The sequence below is a fragment of the Lasiodiplodia theobromae genome (genome assembly GCF_012971845.1).
Source record: "Lasiodiplodia theobromae strain AM2As chromosome Unknown scaffold_1, whole genome shotgun sequence".
NCBI lineage: Eukaryota > Fungi > Ascomycota > Dothideomycetes > Botryosphaeriales > Botryosphaeriaceae > Lasiodiplodia > Lasiodiplodia theobromae.
The window spans coordinates 946759-970111 of NW_023336399.1; the positions used below are offsets into that span (position 1 = coordinate 946759).

At 56.0% G+C, this 23353-nt stretch overlaps 8 protein-coding genes across 8 annotated transcripts; 6 read left to right on the forward strand and 2 right to left on the reverse strand.

Annotated features, from left to right (window-relative positions):
* Positions 1 to 429: 429 nt before the first annotated feature.
* Positions 430 to 3145, forward strand: LTHEOB_267 (ABC-1 domain-containing protein; the record flags this gene model as incomplete). Its single annotated transcript, XM_035511507.1, has 3 exons — positions 430 to 1662; positions 1717 to 1993; positions 2043 to 3145. 3 exons carry the CDS (start codon positions 430 to 432, stop codon positions 3143 to 3145), a joined length of 2613 nt encoding a protein of 870 aa, XP_035372269.1.
* Positions 3146 to 4271: 1126 nt separating this feature from the next.
* Positions 4272 to 6326, forward strand: LTHEOB_268 (Integral membrane protein; the record flags this gene model as incomplete). The annotated part of the gene is made up of 7 exons (XM_035511518.1): positions 4272 to 4283; positions 4416 to 4533; positions 4593 to 4645; positions 4706 to 4974; positions 5032 to 5108; positions 5425 to 5506; positions 5588 to 6326. The coding sequence occupies 7 exons, from the start codon at positions 4272 to 4274 to the stop codon at positions 6324 to 6326; spliced, it is 1350 nt and encodes a 449-aa protein (XP_035372270.1).
* An 847-nt stretch (positions 6327 to 7173) lies between these two features.
* Positions 7174 to 8014, reverse strand: LTHEOB_269 (uncharacterized protein; the record flags this gene model as incomplete). Its single annotated transcript, XM_035511529.1, has 3 exons — positions 7174 to 7326; positions 7388 to 7467; positions 7768 to 8014. 3 exons carry the CDS (start codon positions 8012 to 8014, stop codon positions 7174 to 7176), a joined length of 480 nt encoding a protein of 159 aa, XP_035372271.1.
* Positions 8015 to 8581: 567 nt separating this feature from the next.
* On the forward strand, positions 8582 to 9924 carry LTHEOB_270 (Pyridoxine biosynthesis protein; the record flags this gene model as incomplete). The annotated part of the gene is made up of 3 exons (XM_035511541.1): positions 8582 to 8716; positions 8779 to 8961; positions 9313 to 9924. The coding sequence occupies 3 exons, from the start codon at positions 8582 to 8584 to the stop codon at positions 9922 to 9924; spliced, it is 930 nt and encodes a 309-aa protein (XP_035372272.1).
* Positions 9925 to 10394: 470 nt separating this feature from the next.
* LTHEOB_271 (Exocyst complex component) lies at positions 10395 to 13024 on the reverse strand (the record flags this gene model as incomplete). The annotated part of the gene is made up of 7 exons (XM_035511552.1): positions 10395 to 10884; positions 10954 to 11246; positions 11299 to 11434; positions 11482 to 11693; positions 11745 to 11876; positions 11926 to 12927; positions 12974 to 13024. The coding sequence occupies 7 exons, from the start codon at positions 13022 to 13024 to the stop codon at positions 10395 to 10397; spliced, it is 2316 nt and encodes a 771-aa protein (XP_035372273.1).
* A 1703-nt stretch (positions 13025 to 14727) lies between these two features.
* On the forward strand, positions 14728 to 16701 carry LTHEOB_272 (Meiosis protein Mei1; the record flags this gene model as incomplete). Its single annotated transcript, XM_035511563.1, has 5 exons — positions 14728 to 14946; positions 15236 to 15697; positions 15748 to 16068; positions 16120 to 16410; positions 16462 to 16701. The coding sequence occupies 5 exons, from the start codon at positions 14728 to 14730 to the stop codon at positions 16699 to 16701; spliced, it is 1533 nt and encodes a 510-aa protein (XP_035372274.1).
* A 2505-nt stretch (positions 16702 to 19206) lies between these two features.
* On the forward strand, positions 19207 to 21645 carry LTHEOB_273 (Ribonuclease mrp protein subunit rmp1 protein; the record flags this gene model as incomplete). The annotated part of the gene is made up of 5 exons (XM_035511574.1): positions 19207 to 19547; positions 19607 to 20080; positions 20143 to 20184; positions 20234 to 20919; positions 21302 to 21645. 5 exons carry the CDS (start codon positions 19207 to 19209, stop codon positions 21643 to 21645), a joined length of 1887 nt encoding a protein of 628 aa, XP_035372275.1.
* Positions 21646 to 21975: 330 nt separating this feature from the next.
* LTHEOB_274 (Transmembrane amino acid transporter) lies at positions 21976 to 23037 on the forward strand (the record flags this gene model as incomplete). Its single annotated transcript, XM_035511585.1, has 1 exon — positions 21976 to 23037. One exon carries the CDS (start codon positions 21976 to 21978, stop codon positions 23035 to 23037), a length of 1062 nt encoding a protein of 353 aa, XP_035372276.1.
* Positions 23038 to 23353: the final 316 nt, after the last annotated feature.

Below are 23353 nucleotides of genomic sequence, written 5' to 3' on the forward strand. Positions count from 1 at the left end.
AAGGGGAAAAAAAAAAGCTAAAAGAGAAGCTGGAAATGACTGTTGAAGACTAGAGCGCAAATAAATATCGTCAAGTACAACTGGTCTGAAAACATGAAGGAGACGATCAGCGAAGATAAGCAGAAGATGGACCAGCAAGCAATTCACACGTTGTGAGGACGTTATTTGTAGGAAAGGGAAAACTCAAGACACCATAGGTAGCACGCACCGGTAACAAGAGAACGAGGCGAGTGGAGGGTGGAAGTTGTATGGGCGTCACGTGTGAGGCTGGGGAAGCGGCATGACGACGTTGATCGACTCACCTCTCGCGCACGAGCCCACCAAGCGAACCCAGAGCTCCGCAGAATTCCCTAGCCTTCACCAGCCCTCGCCGCCCTTCGCATCATGGCAACCCGGTAGCGACTATAATTCCGTCCCATCTCCGCACCAATGGCTGGAAGACGGCTGCTCGATGCGGCTAAGCTGTTCAATGCGACGCGCGCCGTCGCTAAGCAGCACATAGCTCTCCGCTCGCACCAGCTTGACGTCTACACTCAAACTTCCTCTCTCGCCAGAGCCGTCAAGGACCAGACTGATCGCGTCACCGTCACTGCTCGCGCCGCCATTGCCCTGTCGCAACGCTTCAACGAACCTCCGCCGTCCTACACCCGCACCGAAGCCACATCGGAAGAGCGCGATGAACACATTCCTCGCAGGAGCACCGTGAAGGGCGACGATGAGCCGATACAGCAGAAATCCGGGTTGGAGCAGGACCACCACTACGACCGCTCTGAACACAACGCCGTGCACCAACCTCCGCCTGAGGATGAGCTCGGCGTGACGCAGAAGGAAGCAGACAGACGACCGTTGCCAGATGGCACGATTCCAGCGGCGGATACGGACTTGCGATCTAGTTCAGAGAAATTCGACTTCTTCTCATCTCGTCCTACTCCGGAGCCTGCAAAGGCACCGCTTGCGCAAGAGAAGGCAGCTGGCACGGAAAGCGTCCGGCCTGTTAGTTCGTCCGAGTCTACCATACCAATACCTGGAGCGCGGGACCAGCTCTCGTCCGAAGCAGCAAGGATACGTCAGCGGGAAGCAGAATCACAAATTCCTGGAAGGTCGGCTGATTCCGAAGGCAATCTGACGACTGAGCCGAACGCAGACGTTTTCCAGTTCCGCTCAGGCAAGACGAGCCCTGAACTCTCGTCTCTGCCCCGAGTCAAGGTTCCCAAGGTTGCCGAAACGGTGCAAGGATCAGTTGATGAGGTTGACGACGGTGCAATCAATGCCGAGGTCTACTATTCTGCGGAGAGGCATGGCGAGCAGGAACCGGTACCCAAGCAACAGGCTATTCCTGAGCAGGACGAGGTTCCTGAGGGCATCAACCTCGACGTCTTCCATTCTCCCCGCGTGGCGCGTATGCTTGGCGCAAGGAAGCCAGGACTCGACCGTCATAAGGAATTGGAGATGAAGTTTGCTCGCCGGGCCCCCGTCGATCATACCAAGCTCGCAGAGGGAAAAGACCAGGATACGTTCAATGTGCGTAACTCTGAAGCAACAGATCCCGCGCCTCCGCCGCAGGCTGCCAAGGCAGCGGATTCTCATTCAAGAGATGAAGACATCCAAAATCTGGCAAAGGAAATTGCGAAGGATGCCGCAAACGCTCCTTCGACAGCAGAGGTACTTCCAGATATACTTCGTTAGGCCGAGCGCGGACCGGCTGACACCCGGCAGATACCACCAGAAATAAGCTCCAATCCCGAGAGGGCTGCTTACCAATTGCGAGAGTCCCGTGTCCCCTCGTCTCGGTTTGGCAGAATTTGGCAATACGCCGGTCTTGGAACCAGCATGGCGTTTGGGGCCGTTGGCGAAAGCTTGCGTCGGGTTACCGGCGGAGCGGCGACGGGTGCTTCGTTAATGCTTAGTGCTGGAAACATGGAACGGCTTGTGGCCAAGCTCTCGCGAATGCGTGGCGCAGCTCTTAAACTTGGCCAAATGATCAGCTTTCAAGGTGAGTCATGGCAAGTGTAAAAATCATCAAATTGCTGACTGGGTGTCAGACATCAAGATGCTTCCTCCGCAGATCCATGATGTTCTGCAAAGGGTCCAGGACAGCGCAGACTACATGCCTGCATCTCAGCGCAATAAGGTGCTCGCGCGCAACCTCGGCAGCAACTGGAAAGACTTGTTCGAGTCTTTCGAGGATGTTCCGATAGCCGCAGCATCCATTGGTCAAGTGCATAAGGCTGTGCTTAAATCGACCGGCAAGGCTGTGGCGGTGAAGGTGCAATATCCGGGCGTTGCCAACTCGATTGACTCAGATCTGAGCAACCTCTCGCTTCTTTTGACGGCATCACGGCTTTTGCCGAAGGGCCTGTTCCTCGACAAGACGATTGCCAACGCGCGCACGGAACTTGGTTGGGAATGCGATTACGTTCGCGAAGCCGAGTGCCAGGAGCGTTTCAGGAAACTGCTTGCTGATGAAACGGAGACATTCAGGGTCCCGGCCGTTGTGGCCGAGGCTTCGGGCAAAGAGGTGCTGACGGCGGAACTGATGTCCGGAAAGGGCGTCACCAAGCTGTCTTCAATCAGCCAGGAGGAGAGGGACTGGATCGGCACACACATCCTGCGGCTGTGTCTGCGCGAGCTGGTCGAGTTCCGATTCATGCAGACGGACCCCAACTGGACAAATTTTCTGTACAACGGCCAGGACAAGAAGATCGAGCTGCTCGACTTCGGGGCCTCCCGCGACTACCCGCTGGAATTCACCGAGCCCTATGTCAACGTGCTCATCGCTGCGTCCCGCAACGATCGCGATATCATCCGCGATCTCTCGATCCAGCTCGGCTATCTTACCGGTGCAGAGTCGTCGGCCATGCTAAACGCGCACATCGACTCTGTCCTCACGCTGGCGGAGCCGTTCAAGGCGGACAGCCCTGCCGTGTACGACTTCAGGGACCAGACCATCACCGACAGAGTGCGCAGCTTCATCCCCACCATGGTCCGAGAGCGGCTCGCACCGCCGCCCGAAGAGACGTACTCGCTGCACCGCAAATTGAGCGGTGCTTTCCTGCTGTGTGCTCGACTGGGCAGCAGGGTGCCGTGCCGGGCGCTGTTCGAAGATGCGATACGAAAGCACGAGGAGATGAAGAAGCGCGTCTAGAACAAAGGATTAGGGTATGTAAGCCTTGCCGTGTAATAATAGCAGCATTATCAACTCTGGGCTTTGTCACCGTTGGCGCCAAGGGCGAGGGTGTGATGGAAAAGGGCGTTGGGCAAGCTGGCAGTGTATTGCGGCACATGAGCAGTGTTCGGGGTACCTGACCCCGATCAATACGGGATCCTCGTTGCAAAGGTGATCCTTGCGGTAAGGCAGATCGGCGCAGGACGGCGCGAAGCCTGTTCTCGTGAGCTCGCTCGCGACATGACTCTTGGGCTTGGCGTCCAGGCTCTCCGTCAGCGCATGCGCGGCCTCTCAGTTTCAGCTTGAGGAAGCCAGCCACAGCGCTCATTGGCATATGCGCATGAACTTGCCGACGTATCACCGACCACGCCTGAGTCGAGGACGGCCCGGGAGCCGAGATATGCTGCTTCCCCGGTCCCGACCCGTTCGCGAGTGGCTGGCAGCTTCCGTTTCATCAGAGGATTCCGCATCAAGCAAGGCACCACGCACCACCGACTCATGAACCCTTTGCCCAAAGCAATCCCTCCCAAGCTCCGGAACCGTCTCCCCCCGCGCCATGACTGGTGGAAGCCCCCCCAGGCGAACACCAACCCCTGCCCCCCACTGTACCTACGCCCGTAGTTGCCCTTTCCTTGTTGTCTCAACCTCCGGGAGCACTGCAAGATGTCATGCTAGGCACACGTCGGAAAAGAATACAGGCGCGTCGGCCGAGCTGCCACGGATTTGGAATCTCCCATACATATCACAGACCCCATCGCAGTCTTTCATTCGAATACGTGCCTGCAGCCCCGTTAGAACCGCCTGTTATCCCCACCGCTCATGCTAGTGCGGCGTGCTTTGCCCGTCTAACTGTCTAGTCGGCAATCTTTCGCGCTATCGCCGAAACTCCAAGTGCGGCTCTTGTAAGCTTTGGGCGCCGAATTACTCGTATTCCACTCTATTGTGGTGACTACTATCTCTTGAAAAATTTCTCTTACATCCCTCGTGGGGCAGGCTAATCACACGTCCTCCTTTTGCCTTGCGCCTTATACTGCGCCTTACGGATCGCCGTTGCGCCTTTTCTCACTTCCCGTCTTTTGTTTCCCACCCGGTCAGCCGCACACCAATGCTTCCGCAGGTTCGTGTCGGCTTGCCAGTACTGAAGTCTCTTAATCCTTGAGACGACGCTGTCGTCGTGATGTCACATAATGAGGTGTGTTGGAAACGTCTTGATTATCAATGTGAATTGTACAGTTGACCACGGTTGCAGTCGGGCGCGTCTTCTGTCATAACATGCAGTATCGCGTGTACCGTCATTGTAGTGGTCATCGTGACGCTGCGCTTGTACACGAGAATTCTTCTCGTGATGGGCATGGGATCCGATGATTGTGAGATGACCCCTGCCTGTTTGATTCAAACACTGGAGTACTGATGCAATCGGTGTCAGATTCGTTGATAGTCAGCGTTGCAGCATGGCTCGCCATGATGGTGCTTTTCACGGTAAATTCAACACCAACCCCCTCTACGAAAGCGGACTGCATTACTGAGGCTTGACCCTAGATCGGCCCCCAGTACGGCTTGGGCACACACATGGACGACGTCGACCCCAACGATCAGACCATGTTCATCCGCATAATGGTGGCGGGTGCTACACTGTACAACACGGTTATGCTGGCCTGCAAGCTCTCCATCCTGCTGCTATACCGTCGACTCTTCCCCATCGAGGACTTTAATAAGCGCTGGTGGTGCATCACCATCTTCACCATCAGCTATTCGCTCGTTATTGCCATCGCATCGGCTTTCGGTTGGACGCTCGTCAATACGAAGTGGTAAGAGACATGTTTCTCTTCCGCTCCGACTATGGCCTTTTACTAAGTATGCTATAGGCATGCCCATGAAACAGGGGACAAATCTCCTGCAAAATGGGCATTCTACGTTGCAAACACTGCCTTCAACCTCATCAGTACGCCTTGACCCATCCCAAGCAGATATACGCCAGCCCTCAACTCGTCAGGCACATGTATTAATCAGCAAACATGCAGGTGACATTTTGATCCTGATACTACCCATTCCTATCATCTGGAATCTTTCGCTCGAATTTAGACAAAAAATCACGATATGTATATTATTTTCACTTGGATCTGCGTAAGTCGATGGGTCTTTCTTTATTTCCTTATGAAGTTTATCTGAACTTCTCTCTTGACCCACTTCAGGGATAGAACAAGGGGCTAACTCCAGTCTGCACTTGGTATCGAACAGAACGATCATTGTCAGTGCAGTCCGGCTGCAGTCAGTCATCTTATATGCGATGGATGACGATGGCGATGTAACATATCAATCGTCCAAGCTGGCGATATGGTCGTAAGTCGTCAAACAGCCATCTGGACTAACAACCCCCTTTTTCAAAACAAGGACTCACACTAAATTCCAAACCACCAACAGCCTCGTAGAGACGACGGTCAGCATCGTCTGCGTCTGCGCGCCGACACTCCGCCCCTTCTTCCGCCGTCACTTCGGCTCCTTCTTCAGCTGGAGCAGCCGGTACGGCACAGGTTCCGGCTTCAACCTCAGCGGCGACGGGCCGCACCGCTACCCGCACACGACCAACAACGGCGACATCGAAAGCAACAATCGCTCGTCCCAGTTCATCACCTACCACTCCTTCCTCCGCTCGACCCGCTCCCACAGCCGCCACATGACGCAATCGAGCATCTCGTCGCCGCACCACCCCCACCACCACCACCATCACGGTTCTTCGTCGTCGCCGGTCATGGGCCAGTCGCTCGAGTTGGGCAACTCTGCGTCCGGGCAGAAAGTGGAACCGCAGGTCATCGAAGTCATTGTGGATCACCGCGCGGGGTCGGACAGCGGCGGCGAGACGGCGTCGATGCCGCCGTCGGCGGGCTACGTCGAGGACGACGCGCGGAGCACGGATCGCATCATCAGCGACATTGGCGGCATCGGGTACGCTCAAGGGGTCAGCAGCAGCAGCGTCGTCGAAGCGACAAGGGCGAGTAGTGCGGACATCGTGCGGCCGGGCAGGGATGATGATGATGACGATAATGATGGGCATCTCGGGAGCGGCGGCCATGGGAGAGCGCCGGCACGAAATACCATGTCGGATTTTGATTTTGGAATCCGCGTCGAGACGACCTATGAAGTTAGGCATGAACCGAAATGAATGTTTTTGCTTTGTCTTTCAAGAAGAGTTTCTTTTTTTTACGGCGGGGGAGGTGGCAATGGTGGCAAAAGCCATTGATCTTCCTCTTGAATGCTCTCGAGAGACCGCATGATGGGCATGGTCCATCAACTTGCCCGATATGATACTCGCGCGCACGACTATCTTGTCATACACCGCTCTGTAGACCGCTCTCTTGAGCGCGCACCTACCTTACCATCTAGATCTACCTACTATCGAGGGATCTGCACGTCAGAGAGGGACGATACGACTCGCAGTCCCGCAGATCGCCCAGCCTTGAACTCTGTCAGGGATACCGCCGATCACCCGTATCTTGGAGCCGCCAAAATTAACCTTCGACCACCCTACCTACTATAGTTTTCTTGACGTGTTCTCCTTTCGTTAGCTTCGCCGGGGAAACTTCTTTTAGATGGAAAATTCTCCGATATATCGAGTCATAGACCTTCTGCCCTGCCAAGGTACTAGTTTTAACCGGACGTGCTTTGACGGTGCGTTGAAAGCATCGGCACCACTACTCTGTCAGACTATTCTGATACGAGAGTGGAAGATCTAGTGTGATGGAAAGGTTGTCGAGCCGGAGCCTTCTTTACTAACTTTCCATGTCTGATCTATTATCCAGATGGGCAGCCCAGCGCTTGGGCCCGAACGATCACACAAAGAGCAAGAAAGAAGGTCTGGGCAATATAATGATTATTTCTATTGAGTCTGTGCATATCAACCCGATGAGGCGCTCGGGCCTGTTTCCGAATGTCTTTTATTACAGTGCATTAACAGTCCCAGCTGTTTCGGGGTAGTTGTACATGTCGTGCTATTTTGTAGCAAGGATTCGTTAAAATTCGGCAAATGCAGCCAGCACGAAAGTCGTTCCAAGGGACAACTTGAAAGCAACGTTATCTTGCAAAGAAGATCGTACGTCGATGCCCTTAGCATACTGCTGGATTTTGTTGTATGGAATAATGTGGATACCGCGGGATTCAAGGAACTGGAAAATAAACTCAGTCAGTAGACTTGTTTGCGGAAAATAGAAGCAGCCTGTAGCATACCTGATTGCCCAAAATCAGCAATCCAATGAGAAGTGCCAATGGCTTGGAAAAGGTGCTGACTGCCATCCCACCAAGTACACCTAAAATGCGCTAAGAGTCAGCATTGTGGTCATGCTCCCACGCTTCTGCCCGCGCTCCAGGTATTGCAACTTATCCACTTTGATAAGCCTTTGCCAACACATGCGTGTTGATGTGCAAAACATGGTCGTTGGTGTTCCCCATAGACCATGTTTTGCACACCAATGAGGCAGCAAGCCCCTCAACACCATGAAGCTCCAATCGAGATGGCCGCTGCTCCATTCGCCCGGTGAATGCTTCCGGTTCTCTTGCAGATAGGTCTCAAGGTAAAACAGAGACCCGGATGCTCCCGACCAACGTACCTATTATGCTTCCGGAGCTGATCTGGCGCCAGATGCGGGGATTGACCCGTCCCTTCCGCACGACAGGGGTGCGGGCTTCGCGCGAATATTGCTCAAAAGACCAGTCGCGCGGGGACACGGGGGATCGGCCGGCGGTGTCGTCGCAGCGGAGGCGGAAGGAGGACGGGCGGGCGAGGAGCGGGGCGGCGAGCACGGCGGACGCGGTCAAGCCGACGGAGAGCGGGCGGAGCAGGCGGAGGGACGCCATGTTCGGTGTAGCTTGATCGTTTAGGACCGGGAAAGGGAAAAATCGTGCGGAAAGTGGACGGGAAAGTGGCGGGATCGAATGCAGAGGAGACGAAAAGAGAACACCGTGGTGGCAGGCGACAGCGAATGAGGAGGGTCGTTGATTGCTGCAGCTCGGCGGGTTCGGCGGGGTGATGGTTCACGTCATGAGCTTCGGGCCGCGTCGCTGGGCGGCCCCTGCATCAGGTGCCCCTCCTCGCCGCTCCCCAGCCTTGGCACCCGCTGACAATACCTGGCCCATCTGGACTTGCGCCGTTGTACCCGCCGCCGGCCAATACATCCGAGCCTCCCCTGCAAGATCCCTCCCGCGACTCCACTAGCGTATTTGGCCCCCGCTATCGCTGCGCCCTTTAGCTGCCAACGACATGCGATTTCTTGTCGCCGTTGACGCCGCGGGTAGCCGCTTGCTAGTGACTCACTACTGTCCCGACTCTTTCCTTTCGTAAATACACCTTTTTTTCCCTCACTTCTCTGTCATCTTCTTCCCCCAATTCTTCCCCAGGACTCGCCCGCCACCACAGTTAATACCATGGCCTCGGAACTCCCCACCACCAACGGCACCGGCGCCGCAGCAGATGGCCAGGCCAACAACTTCCAGGTCAAGGCCGGTCTGGCCCGTATGCTGAAGGGCGGAGTCATCATGGACGTTGTGAACGCCGAGCAGGTGCGTGCCCGCTCCAATTGATTTCCTAAACCAGCAATTCCATCGCTGACCCACGCGCGCAGGCCCGCATAGCAGAGGAAGCCGGCGCCGCAGCAGTCATGGCCCTCGAGAGAGTGCCAGCCGACATCCGCGCCCAGGGCGGCGTCGCACGCATGTCCGACCCCAAGATGATCAAGGAGATCATGGACACTGTCACCATCCCCGTCATGGCGAAGGCCCGTATTGGCCACTTCGTCGAATGCCAGGTACGCTGAACAAAAATTACCACCGCCGCCACCGCTCGTCCGTCCGTCCGCCGCTCCCGCTCCCGCCTCCGCCTTCCGCTTTTCCCTTTTCCTTTCGCCCCAAGGTCCCCAGATTCCCCGCATCTACACTCATACAAGCGTTTTGGCATTGGCTGGGGGAAACAATGTTGGCAGGACTTTGGATGGACTTCTCTCCGCGGGAAAGTCTAGAGGATTTTTTTTTCTCTAGCACCAACCAAGGCCAAGCAATAGTCCCTGCCTACGCCAACGGCGCCAAGCTTCCCATCCCGATACCGCACGAACTGTACCATGGAACCGTTGTTTTGCTAACGCGAACCCTTCGCCGCATAGATCCTCGAAGCCATCGGCGTCGACTACATCGATGAGTCCGAAGTCCTCACCCCCGCCGACAACGTCCACCATGTCGAGAAGCACGGCTACCGCGTGCCGTTCGTGTGCGGCTGCCGCAACCTGGGCGAGGCCCTGCGGCGCATCAGCGAGGGCGCCGCCATGATCCGCACCAAGGGTGAGGCCGGCACGGGCGACGTCGTCGAGGCCGTCCGCCACATGCGCACCGTCAACGCCGAGATCGCCCGCGCCGCCAACATGACGGACGAGGAGCTGCGCATCTTCGCAAAGGAAATCGGCGCCCCCTTCGACCTGCTCAAGCAGACGGCCCAGCTCAAGCGCCTCCCCGTCGTCAACTTCGCCGCCGGCGGTGTCGCTACCCCCGCCGACGCCGCCCTCATGATGCAGCTCGGCTGCGACGGCGTCTTCGTCGGCTCCGGCATCTTCAAGAGCGGCGACGCGAAGAAGCGCGCTAAGGCCATCGTCCAGGCCGTCACCCACTTCCGCGACCCCAAGGTCCTGGCCGAGGTCAGCATGGACCTGGGCGAGGCCATGGTCGGCCTCAACGTCGAGAAGATGCCTGAGGCCGAGAGGTTGGCCAAGAGGGGATGGTAAGAGAAGCGGTCCCGACAAAGTGCATCGGGGAATAAAAGGGGAACAAAAAATGGGTAATACCAAAAAAGGCTCAAAATGGCTGGTCAATTGAGGTTCTTTCCGCTCGATAGAGTCTTTAGCGTCCGCATGTAGTAAAATATTACGACTTCATTCATGTACTTTGTTCAAATGACCTATCTGTCTTCCCCTCCTGAAGTCCATCTTACAAGATATTACGACTTGGAGACTTGAGAGTGTAAGCAATATAGCGAGCCATTAATTGGTCCTTAATTGAAAACCCATGTCATTGACACGGTCCGCCAAGCTTCTGTCTATGGATACGTGAGTCACTGTCGATTGCAACGCAGACAAGTCAACGCCAGCCAAAGTACTGTATGAGTCACAATAACTTCCAAAGAGACATCCGATATCGCTACTCCTTTTCATTTCCCCACGCATCATCGTACACGCACTAACACACACTACTGCACTCAATCCCTGCCGAAGCCGATGCGGTTCATGAGCTTGCCGGCCCTGCTGGTGTCGGCAACGACGCTCTGGCCCTGCGTGACCTTCTCGAGCAGGATGGCGCCGTGCTCGCGGTCGACGCGGCCGTACTTGCGGTTGCGCTGCGAGACGTCGAAGAACTCGAGCTGGTCGTCCGTCTGCATGAGCGTGACCGTCTGCAGCAGCTCGTCGAGGTTCTCGCGCAGGATGGGGTTGGCCAGCGTGTCGACAAACGACGACAGGAACTCGACGTCCTGCGACAGCGTCTTGATCGACGCCGGCGAGATGCGCTTGACCGAGTCGTCGAGCGGCAGCGACAGGATCATAGCGCCCGCGTGCGACAGCGCGTCGAAGTAGATGAGCTCCTTGATCTCGGCGGGCAGCCCCAGCAGCACCGAGTTCATGATGTTGGAGAGGTACCGCGTCAGCTCTTGCATGTAGTTGCTGACCTCGGGCGCCGGCTTGGTGGATTCCCTGTGGGGGTGTTGGTGTCAGCAGACGTGGCTTTGGCACGGAGGAAGCGGTTTGGATTTTCAGGCTTACCAGTCGTATTCCGCTGTCTCGATCAGGTCATCGATCTTGCTGTTGACCAGCTCGAAAATACGTTTCTCGGCCGTCTTCTTGCCAGCACGGAATGCCTCCGTTGCGTTCAGCACGATCGGACCGGCGGCTGCGCTCGATGAGCGAGCTTCGAAGAGGAGAACCTCGAGCTCCTTACAGGCCGTCTCAAAATGCTCCAAGTTCGTGAGAATCTGGACGATTTGTCCAGGATATTGCGAGCTAAGGCGATCCACCAGCATCTGGCAAACCTTCTCACACAACAAGTCGTCCAGAGACTATTTGGTATTTAGTATGCCTGGTCTAAAATTTAAGAATCGTGGTACGTACCTTCTTGAGGGTCTCGTCAATGACGGTGGAGCGCTGGAAGTTGTCGTCAGAGAATAGATACATCTGATTGAGGAAGTTGCGGATGTCGATGCAACAGAGCGGATACATCTGCGAGAACGGCAGTACGCAAGGGAAGCTACAGGTGCATTAGTATAATTCTCTGACAGCTGGGTGAACACGTACGTGAGCTCCTCTTGTGGTTTTTCTGACGTGTACCAGCTGACATTGACAACTTTATCGTACTCGTCAGGGGTTTGTATGGGCATTGGCATGTAGTCGTCGGTCGAAACGATCTCCTGGAAGTCCTCGCTGAAGCGCTTCTTAAGAAGCTGCGAGTACTTCTCAAACAAAGTGAGAAGCAAGGCATTGATGCTGGTAACGGAATATTCCCAGCTCTGACAACAATGTTAGCCGCCGTCCACCCAATCGCACGTGGATCAACGCACCTCCATGGTCTGGAGGAATAGGGCGATCCGGCCCTTGATTCTCAGCAATTTCTCATCGCTGTCAACGGTATGTAACGCGTTTGTGATGAGCGCAATGGCGCTCTGGCACATCGAGTCCCAAAGCTCATCAACCTAGAATGACTCTCAGTTTCTGTCCTAACCAGCAAGGGCGTGAACGTACATCGACTGTTGTGCGCAAGTTTTCAGTCTTCCTCATCGTAGTTCTCTCGACGATGGCAAAGCCTGCAATACTTTCCAATAAGCTGCTCAAGTCACCGTCTTCTTCATCTAGAAGATTCAATGAGCTTGGAATGAGCAGTTCTTTCTGTCTTCTTCTCGTGGCTGCGTACTCTGCGCGGAACTCGTCGCTGCGGCCCAGGGTTTCGTAGATGTGCATCGCCTCGAACAAGGGAGAGAAATCGACCTTGATCTCTGTCTCATCGTCGTTGAGGATGTCAAACTCGTCGCCCTCATCGGCGACGAGTTCGATGGGGGAGTTCAACCGGAACTTGTTGAGGTACTCGTCCTGCTTGATGCGTTCCTCGTGCCGTGTCCGGCGCATATCCGTGTGATAGAATGCGACCTCGCCCATGTACTGCGAGGCTTCTCTGATACGATACAGCCAGGTGTTCAGATCTGTCATGACGGCCTCAGCGATGAGTCTTTGAGTCGCTGGGACAGAGGTTTCGATCATTTCGGCAATCTTGTAGCGGGAAACCTCGCGCAGATGGACATTCTGCAGCTCATCCAAGGCGCGCAGGGCAGCATAATGGCTCTTCTTGGCAAGAAGGTCGTGGACTTGGTTGGCCAGACGCAGAACTTCCAGGCAGGCGTTGAGCGCTTTGGTGGCTTCATCGACGTTTTGGCGCACGCCCCTCGAGTCGACGAGGGCTTTCTTCTGCTCGGCAAGCTTCTCGGTGCTGGCCTGAATAGACTGGCTCAGATCCAGGATTTCTGCAGTCAGATCGACAGTGCCTTCTCTGACACGCAGAAGCTGGTTGACTGAGTTGACGAATTCCTGGTGGTTGGAGTTGCACATGCGCTCAATATCGGACTCGCGGGCGGCCGAGACTTGGTTCAAGGCCTGGATGATGTGGCCTGCACGGTTTCCATCATTGCGAGCATCTTTCAGCAGGGGGGCCAGCTGATCGATGTAGTCGGCATCGGAGGAGGAAAGCGTAATCTGGCATGATGAGTCTAGATTCAGGCACAATAAGGGGGAAACGGACCTGCTGGGTGGCTGCGGCGAGGTCATCGGCGGGATCTATGGCGGCGGGCATGGCTGCAGAGGGCGCGACGGGGGGCTACGCGGAGAGGTCCAAGTCAGGCGGGGGCTGTCCGGGGGAGCGTCGGGCAGGCAGCCGCACCTTGGACAAGTAGTTGCGGTTTGTTCGGCCACTGGAGTCTACTAGATGGTCCGATTCAAGTCACAAGCATCATCGGCGGGAACCGTCTTCGCAAACCGCGGCGCGGAGGCTCTAAGTTGCAGGAGACGGGCGCGTTCTTTCAGCGATGCTGGATCGGGCGGTGATGATGCGGCGGTCGGAAGTTGGACGCGGGCGCTGAAGGCGGCCGTCGCGCGCGGGCCATGTTTCAGCCCTACGACCGCCGCTAACCGCGTGCCGCCACCCCTGTCGACACTTCACTTCACTTCACCTCGCCCTCTCACTTTGGCAGCTGCGACCCGGTGAGACATCAGTTCATTCATGCATGCCGCACGCTGGACAGCGCTCGCGAGTTGCGATCCTGCGTCAGAATTTTCTATCCAAAAGTGATCCCCTGTTCCCGCTCTTGATCGTCGAAGCATGGCCTGGTCCTTGATCTCACATTGATCTCACCTTGAGCTCACCTTGAGCTCACTTTGAGTGCGTCAAGATGCAGATTGATTATGATTTACGGCGCCGCGAGTACAATTCTGCATGCTCTAGGTCATTGTAGCAATCTTGCCATCGCCAATGGCTCCTCCTTGCCCAAATTAAGCAGTTATCTCGCACTGAAGCATCTCTTTCCGCGTGAGGGGTTGAGGATGGGCCCCCTCACGGGCAGGCTTGGGAGCGCAGTAGACAAGCCGCTCAACGTTCCTGAGAGTTGTAGTAGCGGTAGCATGTTGCAGAGCCACACCCATCCGCGAAAACCAACTGGAGGCTTCATTGGCCTGGGCTGTTTGCAAGCTTTTCGGCGCCACCGCTGCTGACGCCGTGCGAAGGTCGCAAATGGGTCTTCAAGAGGGGAGCAGAGGGCCCCTTTCTCAGCATGATCGCACGCTTGGAGCAGCGGCAGGAGGATCCTCAGCGCTCGATAACGCGCTTCTCGCTCGCCGAATCGCGCCTGGGAGGCTCGCTTTCGCAAGTGAGGTTATACATGGCCATCCTGCTCGCCTGATAGTAGTCCCCCGACTCACAGGGGAGGCCGCCAGCATGCGCTCGAGTCTGCAGGTGCGAGCGTGGCAGCGGACGGGGTCGACGGCCTCTTCTCGCCGCTGCCTTCTCGCTGCTGCCATCTCACAGCATGTCCAACGGCAGCTCCCTCCTTGAGAAAGTCAATCTGCGATTCCATGTGCGTGGGACTGCAAATCCCATGGCCCGAATCTCGGTGTATAGCAGCCACGTTGCTTTGTGGGCGCTACTGGGCAGCCAGATGGCCCACGCCGGGTCTCAAGCGCCTTCCCTCCAGCAACAGCGCCTTCTTTTTCCGCCAGCACCGCACCTCGCCTTCGCTCAACCGCTTTCCTCCCGCCCCAAACGGACTAGGGCAGCCTCGAATGGGTTAGATAACCCGGTAACCGAGAGCCTCGTGCATGGCTGCGGCTTGGCACTCGCCGGCGAGCTTTAAAACCTTCCATCTTCCTCCCTTCTTCAACTCTTGACTCTTCTTCCGCATCTTCCTTCCTTTACTCCTTGATCTGGAAGTCTCGCACACGCCAGTTCTTTCTCCCCCAGCTCAACGCCACGCAGACACGCTCTTTCTTGTCAAGCCAGCAGTCATGCCCGCCTCGACGTTCTTGGGCTCCGGCTCCAGCTCCAGCCCTCCCTTCTCTGTTCCCGGCCAGAGTGATGTTGGCCCTCCTGTCTTCCCTGAAGTTGCGCCTCACCAGCTGGCGCCCGACACTGAGACCACGACCTTGCACGCTCTGGTCCGCACTCTCTCTGACCAAAGCAATGCCAAGTTCTCGACCGACTCTGCTTCTGGTCCCACTCGCTACGTCAAGCTCGAGTTTGCTGGCGGTGTTCCTAAGGCCAATCTCAAGGCAAGTATCCTGCTTTCACCTCACTTCCCCTCACTTCACTTCTTGGACCCCCTCACCCTAACCACCTCACTTCTTGACTCCTCTCACCCTGACCACCTCACTTCTTGACTCCTCTTACTTCACTTCTTGACTCCTCTCACTTCATTTCTTGACTCCTCTCACTTCACTTCTTGATCCCTCTCACCCCGACTACTTCACTTCACTTCACCAAACCTTCTCTTGCACTGCTTCCTAACTTGAACAGAAGGATGCCGCCTTCTTCCACGCTACGAAGATGATGGAGCTCCCTTCGGATGCTGTTGTGTTCGAGTTCGACCAGCTCTCTCAGGCCGAGGCTGCTCTCCAGGCCAAGAACGAGCTCGACAGTGAGGGACACGCCCGTTTCATCAAGGTCGCCGAGTACGGCCATCTGCTCAGGAGCTCGCACCCAAGCAAGCAGGTCTTCAACAAGTTCGAGGGCCAGATCATTGTCCACATCACGCATGACCGCGAGGACTTTGGCGAGACGGTTGAGACGCCTGAGCCTTACTTCGCTATGCTGGCCTGGATGGACCAGTGGCTTGGAAGCGACTCTCAGCGTGCTGTCGTCTGCACGGGCCTGACCGCCAATGCTGTCGGCTATGGCATCCAGTTCCGCATGGAGCTTGACTCTCTCAGCTTCACCGACTACTTGGTGAACGGTTGGTCCGCACCCCGCAAGATCAAGGTGAGAGGCTAGCCATACCTGCCAACTTGACACGATTAACCCCAGTGTAGGACCACGACTTCTTTGCCCAGGTCGAGCCCTTCCAGCCTGTCGGCTATGAGCCCATGCCCGTCGTCCAGCGCGGCGGTCCTAGCTACCAGCGCTTCATTCAGCGTGGCAACGTTCCCGGCGCGATGCAGCTCCAGGTTTACGTCCCTGGTGGCCCGGTCCAGCCTCACCGCGAGCGTGGCTACTCTGGCCCTCGCCGTTCTTCGTTCGGCTCTGGCCGTCGCGATGACCAGAATAATGCGATCGATGTGGAGAAGATCAGGCGTGGCCTGGATGTGCGCACGACTGTGATGCTGCGCAACATTCCGAACCAGATGACGACGGTAAGTCTCCCTCATTCCCCATTCTTTGTAATGATAATAACCCCCGACCAGTACGATCTTCAAGCGCTTTTGAACACTTGGGTTCGGGGAAAGTTTGATTTCTTGTACCTTCGCATTGACTTCGCGAACATGTGCAACGTTGGCTATGCCTTCGTCAACTTCGACATGCCTATGACGATTGTGGAAGTCAAGCAGAAGCTTGATGCTCATGGATGGCCGGGCCACTTGGGCTCTACCAAGAGGGCCGCCATGTCGTATGCTACTGTTCAGGGTGTGGAGTCCCTGGTTGAGAAGTTTCGGAACTCGTCCGTGATGCTGGAGCTTCCGAACTGCCGCCCCAGGGTAAGTTCCTTCGTTATCCCTAACCGAAGCTGGTGTAGCTAACAGAAGTAGCTGTTCTGGACTTTCCAGGACTTCCCCGATCCTCTTCTACTGCCTCTCGTCGGCTCGGAGAAGGAGTTCCCGAAGTCGAACAACGAAGCCAAGCTTGCTCGCAGCCGTCAGAATGCCGAGACGCAGGGTCTCTACCCTGCTCACTCCCGTGACGAATTCCGTCACAACTACACCCACAGCCAGTTCGACCGTGGAAACCCGAACGGCCTGTACAGCGCTGGTCGCGCCAACTATTACTAGGCAACATCGCTAGCCTCTTGTGTCCTGTCGTTGGGGTTTCCTTTGGGAATTTCTTGCGATAGGTGCGGGCTCTGGATGATGCTTGGCCTGGTTGGTTGACGATTTCAAGGGACGACAACGATTTGCTTCCAATTGCTGATGACCTTTGTTTTCTGCTTTTTTTTTCTGGCGGAGGCGCACGGTGGGATTTGCTTTTCTTTTGCTGATAACCTTTGTTTTCTGGTTTTCGAGAAGGCAGGTGGTGGAGCGACATCTCTGCAGCCATAACGGGTACTTTCTGGTCTTATTAAGAAGTAGCGGCCTCATGGTGTTGGGGCTATGATAGTCGGATCAAATGCGAATGTCGACTTATCTCAGCATTTCTCATTGGGTGGTGATGGTGATCTGGGACTGTGACCAGCAGAGATGTCCGAAGGTTCATGTCTCCAGACGATCTGAGCCATGAGACAAGGTGCCTGTTGAACGGGAGGGTGTTGACGTGGAGGAAAAGTGACTTCGTTGGTGGTGTCTGGCCAGATATTCCTTGCTCTTAGACATCTCTTGACCGCGGAAGGCTCGGTTGACTGGGACTTCGACTTGGGACAAGGGTTGTTGGCAGTTGAGCCTGGCGTTTTCCCCCATTTCTTTTCTGCTCTTGATCATGCGGCGAGGTGGCGGATCTGGCGAGTAGCTCTGCCGACAGAGGCAGCGGATAGGTTACGTTGTCGGAAGGCAGCAACGGTGGTTGTGCAAGATCTCGAAAGCTAGTTGGAGAGATCTCGAAGCAAAGAGGTCCTGAAGTGGAATATCTGGGAGGGGAGTGCAAGATCTTGGATGGAGCCATGCCGTCCGCTGCGCCTGGGTAATGGAGGCAAGGCTTGGAGGTGGTTGTTGAAAAGCAGTAATAGTGGCGGCGGGGTCGAAGGTAGCAAGAGGTTGCGGAGACGGTTGCTGTTGTTGTCGAGCTTGGGTGGAGGATGAAGAGGAAGAGGAGGAGGAAGATGGTGGCGGCGGCGGAGGAAGAAGAGGAGGAGTCCTTAAACAGGCGGGGCTGGATCTGAAACAACAATATCAGGCAGCAGCGGCAGATGATGCCCCCGACAATAGCAACGGCCTATCGTGTGATTGGATAGCCGAACCATGTGATAGAGGGACCATCCGTTTTGGATTCTGTCGCGCGGGTTACGGAAGATCTGGTGCGAGCAGCTGTCAGGGTCCTTGGTATGCGCCTGGACAGTGCTCAAGAAGCAACCGTGGAGCGGGGACTGGCAGCTGAGATATTCCTCCGCGTGCAGCTGCGGAATATCTGGCGCTGAAAGGCGATTGAAAGAAGCAGATGCTCTGCCGGAGGGTGGTTAAAATAGCTGATAGTTGATCCAAAGAAGGCGAGACATGTGGCTATGAGGAAGATCTGGATATCCAGTTCCGAGGAAGCCGGCGTGGCTTGGGGAAGATCGGCGCTTGGGCATCCGTGAAAGAAGAGGAAGATTTAGAGAAAGGACTCATGGCTGAGATTGTAGAGAAGGAAAAATGCTCGGAAGATCTGGATCAAGACCAGTCTATGCGGGAGATGACTTGCTGAGACAGCAAAGAGAAGCTGTACGGAAAGCAGAAGACCGAGTTGTGCCTTGGCTTACACCCAGGCTCTAGGCAACGGCGAAAGAGAAAGAGAAGGTCTCTGGACCAGGGGACAGTCGAAGAGCCTGCAATTCCATTTCTCTTCCCTGGTAAGTCGGCAGTGTGCGGCGCAGATGGGCTCAGAGTGCTATCTCTTGCCACAAGAAAGGTCTCGGTTTCATGGTGACTGCGTGCGAAAGATACGGAGAATGTAGATATCTCCAGTACATTGTCGCATGTTTTTCACAACAGTGTCGGTTGTTTATTTTGGCTGATTGCGATCTGAGGGTAGGGTCAAAACGCGTCGACCATTTTGAGAGCCTTCTGAGCGCGTACGGAAGTAATTTGATAGTCGGTGCAAAGAAAACGTCCCAGGAATGCGTGCGGAGAGGATGTACAGTCCCCATGGCTAGCAGGGATTATTTTGCTCATGTCATGGGCAGTTGGAGCTATCGTCCAGACGAGAATGTCGAAATAAAAATTCTACATACACGTCCGGGCGATAGCTTCAACTACCCATGGTATGAGAAAAATAAATTCACGCGAGCCATCGGCTGCGAGAGGATGTGTAGAAATTTTGTGAGGTTGGGATAAGGTGTGCGTCTTGTCCAACCATGGGATGCGCAGCCGAGGATCCACAGCGTTGCAAATCTCGCTCGGCTCCGACCACGGCTCATCGACCTCCCCTCAACTCCGGCACCGTGATTCCCTGGACCAATTCGGGCATGGCCGCTACGTGAACGCTTTACGCCGCCTACCAGATTATCTCGACGACCCTGGAAAATATCTCTGCATTCGCTATCTACGACCCATACAAAAAATCTCTTGTGCTTGCCAATCGCTGTACAACCATCAGACTTTCCTATTCCCCAACGTCGTCATCCGTCGTAGAGACATCCCACAAAAGCCATGGCCACTCCAGCAAAGCCGGCGGTGCCGACCGCGCCTCCGCGCCTCAAGCCGCACGAACACGCCGACTTGACGACCTTCTGCGACATACTGCATCTGGTACACCATCGCAACGTGAACCAGCACCGGCACAGCATCTGGTGGCGCAGCTTCTCCGTGTTCCGGCGTGAGCTGTCGCACTTTGTAGCCGAGTACAACACGTACCAGCCGCCTGCCGCCGCCGCCACCGCCTTGACGGCGGGCCCGAAGAAGCCCTCGGCCAAAGCTTCCAAAGTCGCGGCGAGGCGCGCGGCGGCGAGGCTGGAGGCGTGGAAGAACGATCACGTGCCGAGGTGGTATCTGTATGTTTTCCGCCTGTCCTTATCGTTTTTTTTTTTTTTTTTGGCTGACGGGCTCGAAGCGCTTTCACCGACGTCATAGCGTCGACGCAGTTTTCGGCCATCGGGCTGGCGCTGCTGGCCGTCCTGGCGCGCGTTACGCAGATCACGGGCATTACGGCTGCGTACGAGGACGAGGCGGAGCGGGCTATGCAGGCGGTTTTGCGTGACTTTGCTGCGAAGGACGCTAACGGCTTGTTTGGCGCCGTGAAGGCTGACGAAAGCGCGTCTCGCACGGAGGATTTGGGAGAAGCTGTAGGCAGGAGAGAGGACTTCGGGGAGGTTGTTAGCAGAGACAACGACGAGACTGAGGCTCGCGATGCGGTGGCTGCTAAGGCTGGGCCAAAGAAGAAAGACGTGCCGGAGTCTGGAGTGGAGGTGGTGGTGAGGAAGAAGAAAAAGAAGGAAAAGAGAGCAGCTGAACCTGAACCGGAACCGGAGCCACCCAAGAAGAAGAAGAAAACCAAGAAGGGCAAGAGCAGCGCGATCGACGACCTGTTCGCTGGGTTATAGATCATCCGGGGTGATTCACTCAACCGTACTCTCATCCGACACCAAGACCTCACCCCCACCCGACCCCATTTTTTGCTCGTGTCAAAAGGTACTTCGCTCTCATAATCCTCGAGGGCAATACTGACCTGACCACGCAGGTCTTCCAAGATGCGCTTCCTGGGCTCCCTCCTGCTCGTCCTCGGTGTCGCAACCGCCACTGTTGCTGCAGCGCCCGTCGCGAACGAGGTTCACCTCATTGGTCCACCTGCTGCGTTGACGGCCGCGAACGAGGTCCACCGCATTGGTCCATTGACGGTCTCGAGGAACGAGTGTGCGGAAAAATGCCACCTCGACGATGGACCTTGCCTCTTGAAGTGCATGGATGCCGACGACAAGACGTGCTTGGCTGGCTGCAGCAACGACGGCGACTTCCATTCTTGCGTCAGCGCTTGCGTCAAGACGGCCTTCCCCGGAGCTCCCGAGACGGCCACTCTCTCGCAGAACAGCTCGTGCTTCGACCAGGATGTATGCTACAACAGCTGCCAGTTTCAGCATGATAGCTACTGCAAGGTCAACTGCAACTACGAGTACTACTGGAACTGCCAGCACGCTTGCGGTGTCAACTGTCCTGCCTTCATCCAGGCGACCAGAACCGACGTTATTCCTTCTACCACCCGAACGCCCTCTGAACATTTCTTTGGCCGCCCTGTCATTTGGCTGAAAAGTTGCCCTCAGGTCGTTAGTCGCGCCGCCATCAGAGATCATGGTCACGTCCGTATATTCAACAGTAGTAGCCTCGAGAGTCCGGAACACCACGACTGCGCCCAAAAGTGTTGTGGCCTCGGTAACAGCAATGTTGCTGCTTGCATCAAAGCATGCCCTGGCAGGCCCGGATGGCCTTGACCTTTTCTAGTGGCGTTGCCAAGGAAAAAAAGTCTTGGATACGGGACCAAGTGTTTATTGGGACAGAAAATATTCTTGAGAACAGAAATAAAATGTTATGCATTGTTCAGGACCAACGACGTAATCTGACCAGGACGGTCAAAGTGAGCCTTGGAACCTCTCAACAGGGTCTGCTTGACCCATTGCCTTCCCGACGACGTATAAAACCCTCGCCGACCAGAACTCTACCACGACAAAAGTCTGCGTCCTCGCATCTCTGTGATTGCCCTCATCCATTCTCTCCCGCGCACAGTTTGCTAACCACGGACTTTAGACTTGAAAAGCCAAGATGCGTTTCGAACTTCTTGCCGCCGTCGTCGTCGGCGCCCTGGTCGGGACTGGCAGTTGCACTCCGGCAACCGTGGATAGCGCCACGCCTGCCCACACTCCAAGGATGATACCGTACGAGGTGTACAAGCACATCAAGAGCAAGCAAGACGAGAAGAAAGCCGCTACCCACGCTCCTGGCGTCCGCCGCGACATAGACCTAGCATCAGTAGCGTCTGTGATGTGGGAGCGGATACTCGAGAACCCACGAACGGTAGCTCCCGGCGTGGTTGCCATTCCCAGCGCGATTGTCGTCGAGGAAAAAGGTTCCGAGCCGGATGATGAGTCGGATGATGAGTGAGAACGAAGCAGGATGATGGGGTGCTTCAGATGGTCAAATTATTTAAACAAAATTCCATCCATTCTCTCTTGTGCTTAAGTGAGAACGGTTCCGTCACCTTCCAAGATACGCTGCCCCAGCAACAGGGCGGCCATGTGCCTTCACTTTGCCAACCGTCTATAAATTTTCTTCTTTCCTCGGCCCACTTCAAACTCTTCCACGACGCCTTTCGTTCTGACACGACCCTCGTGCGCGCAAGCAACTTCATTCGCTTTCGAAAAAGAGTATGTCCATGACTCCAGTTTGCCTTTCCAGCCAGCTGACCGCTCCCTTGACTAGACGCAAGCCAAGATGCGCGTTTCCGTCTTCATCACGGCTGCCTTGGGCGTCGTCCTCGCCGGCGTCGCTATCGCAAGTGCCGCCAACCACCCCATCATCGAACGCGTCGATGCCACTTTGGCTCAGGCCAACGGCACTTCCACTCAGGTCAACGGCACTTCTACTCATGCCAATGGCACTTCCACTTGGGCCAGCGACGGTGACCACGCCCTCTCGCACTCGCCCATCATGCGCCACACTCACTCGCACTCGCCCTCGCCCATCTTGCGCCATACTCACTCGCACTCGCCCATCTTGCGCCTTACTCACTCGCGTTCGCCCATCTTCGACCCGGGCGTCCGTCCGTCCACCAGCGAGTACAACCCCACGCCCAAGCCTGTCTTCAGCGTCGGTCCCTACACCTCGGCGAGGCCCATCCTCATGGGTGGTCCCTACATTCCGCCGAACGTCTCCAGCCACGGCACAGTCACTTCGCTGTCTTCTGCTTCTGCCGTCGACACTCCCGGCGTCCTCCCCACCATTATGGCGGCCGGCGACGACGAGTCCGCTCCTGCCATCACCCCGGCTCCCACCAAGACGGTCGCTGGCCGCGCTGCCGCCGCCGACGACGACGAGCCGAGCTACGCCTTCCCTAGCTATGGAGACTACCCCCCCGACGTCTTTTCCGACGATGATGACTTCGCCACCGGCCCGCCCCCCTTCGGAGCCCTCCCCACCGACGCCCTCATCAAAAGGTACGCAGAGCAGCACCGTGGCGACATGCATCCCCGCAGCGTCAACAACGGCTGCTACTCCCCCTGCTACAAGTTCGTCAGGAAGTACTGCAGATTTCTATGCCACCGTGTAAGCGTACGTGGCGAGGCGACTGCTGCTCCTGCTGCTGGCATCGAGGCCCGCCGCAACCGCAACCGCTACTCGAAGACGTCGTCCACCACCGACCGCTACACCGACCACTATACCGAGGACGGAACTAGCACCTACGCCTTCCCCACCACCTCCGCCGCTCCCACCACCTGCAACGGCTGCCTCGACGTGTCTTATCCTCTCTGCATGGAAATCTGCAACCGCGAATAAGCAAAGAGAGGTTTTCCGTCACGATTGGCTTTTGTATGTTGGAAGGGTTGGTTCGTCACAACCACAAAACGGCCTTGATGGCCTTTCTTCTTTGTCTCAGCCTCTTGCAAGGCTAGACGACAGACTTGAGATTCGGGAGCTTCTGGAGACGTAGGATAGAAGCAAAAAAAAAGGTTCTGAAGGCTCTTTCTCAAGCCGCTCTTTCCTCTTGATACGCCAAATCGTGACATGAACTGTGAACAAACCACTCCCGCCGCGCGCTCTCGCTCTCTCTTTCCTCCTCCATTGCCAACTAACCTCGAGCTCAGACGAACCC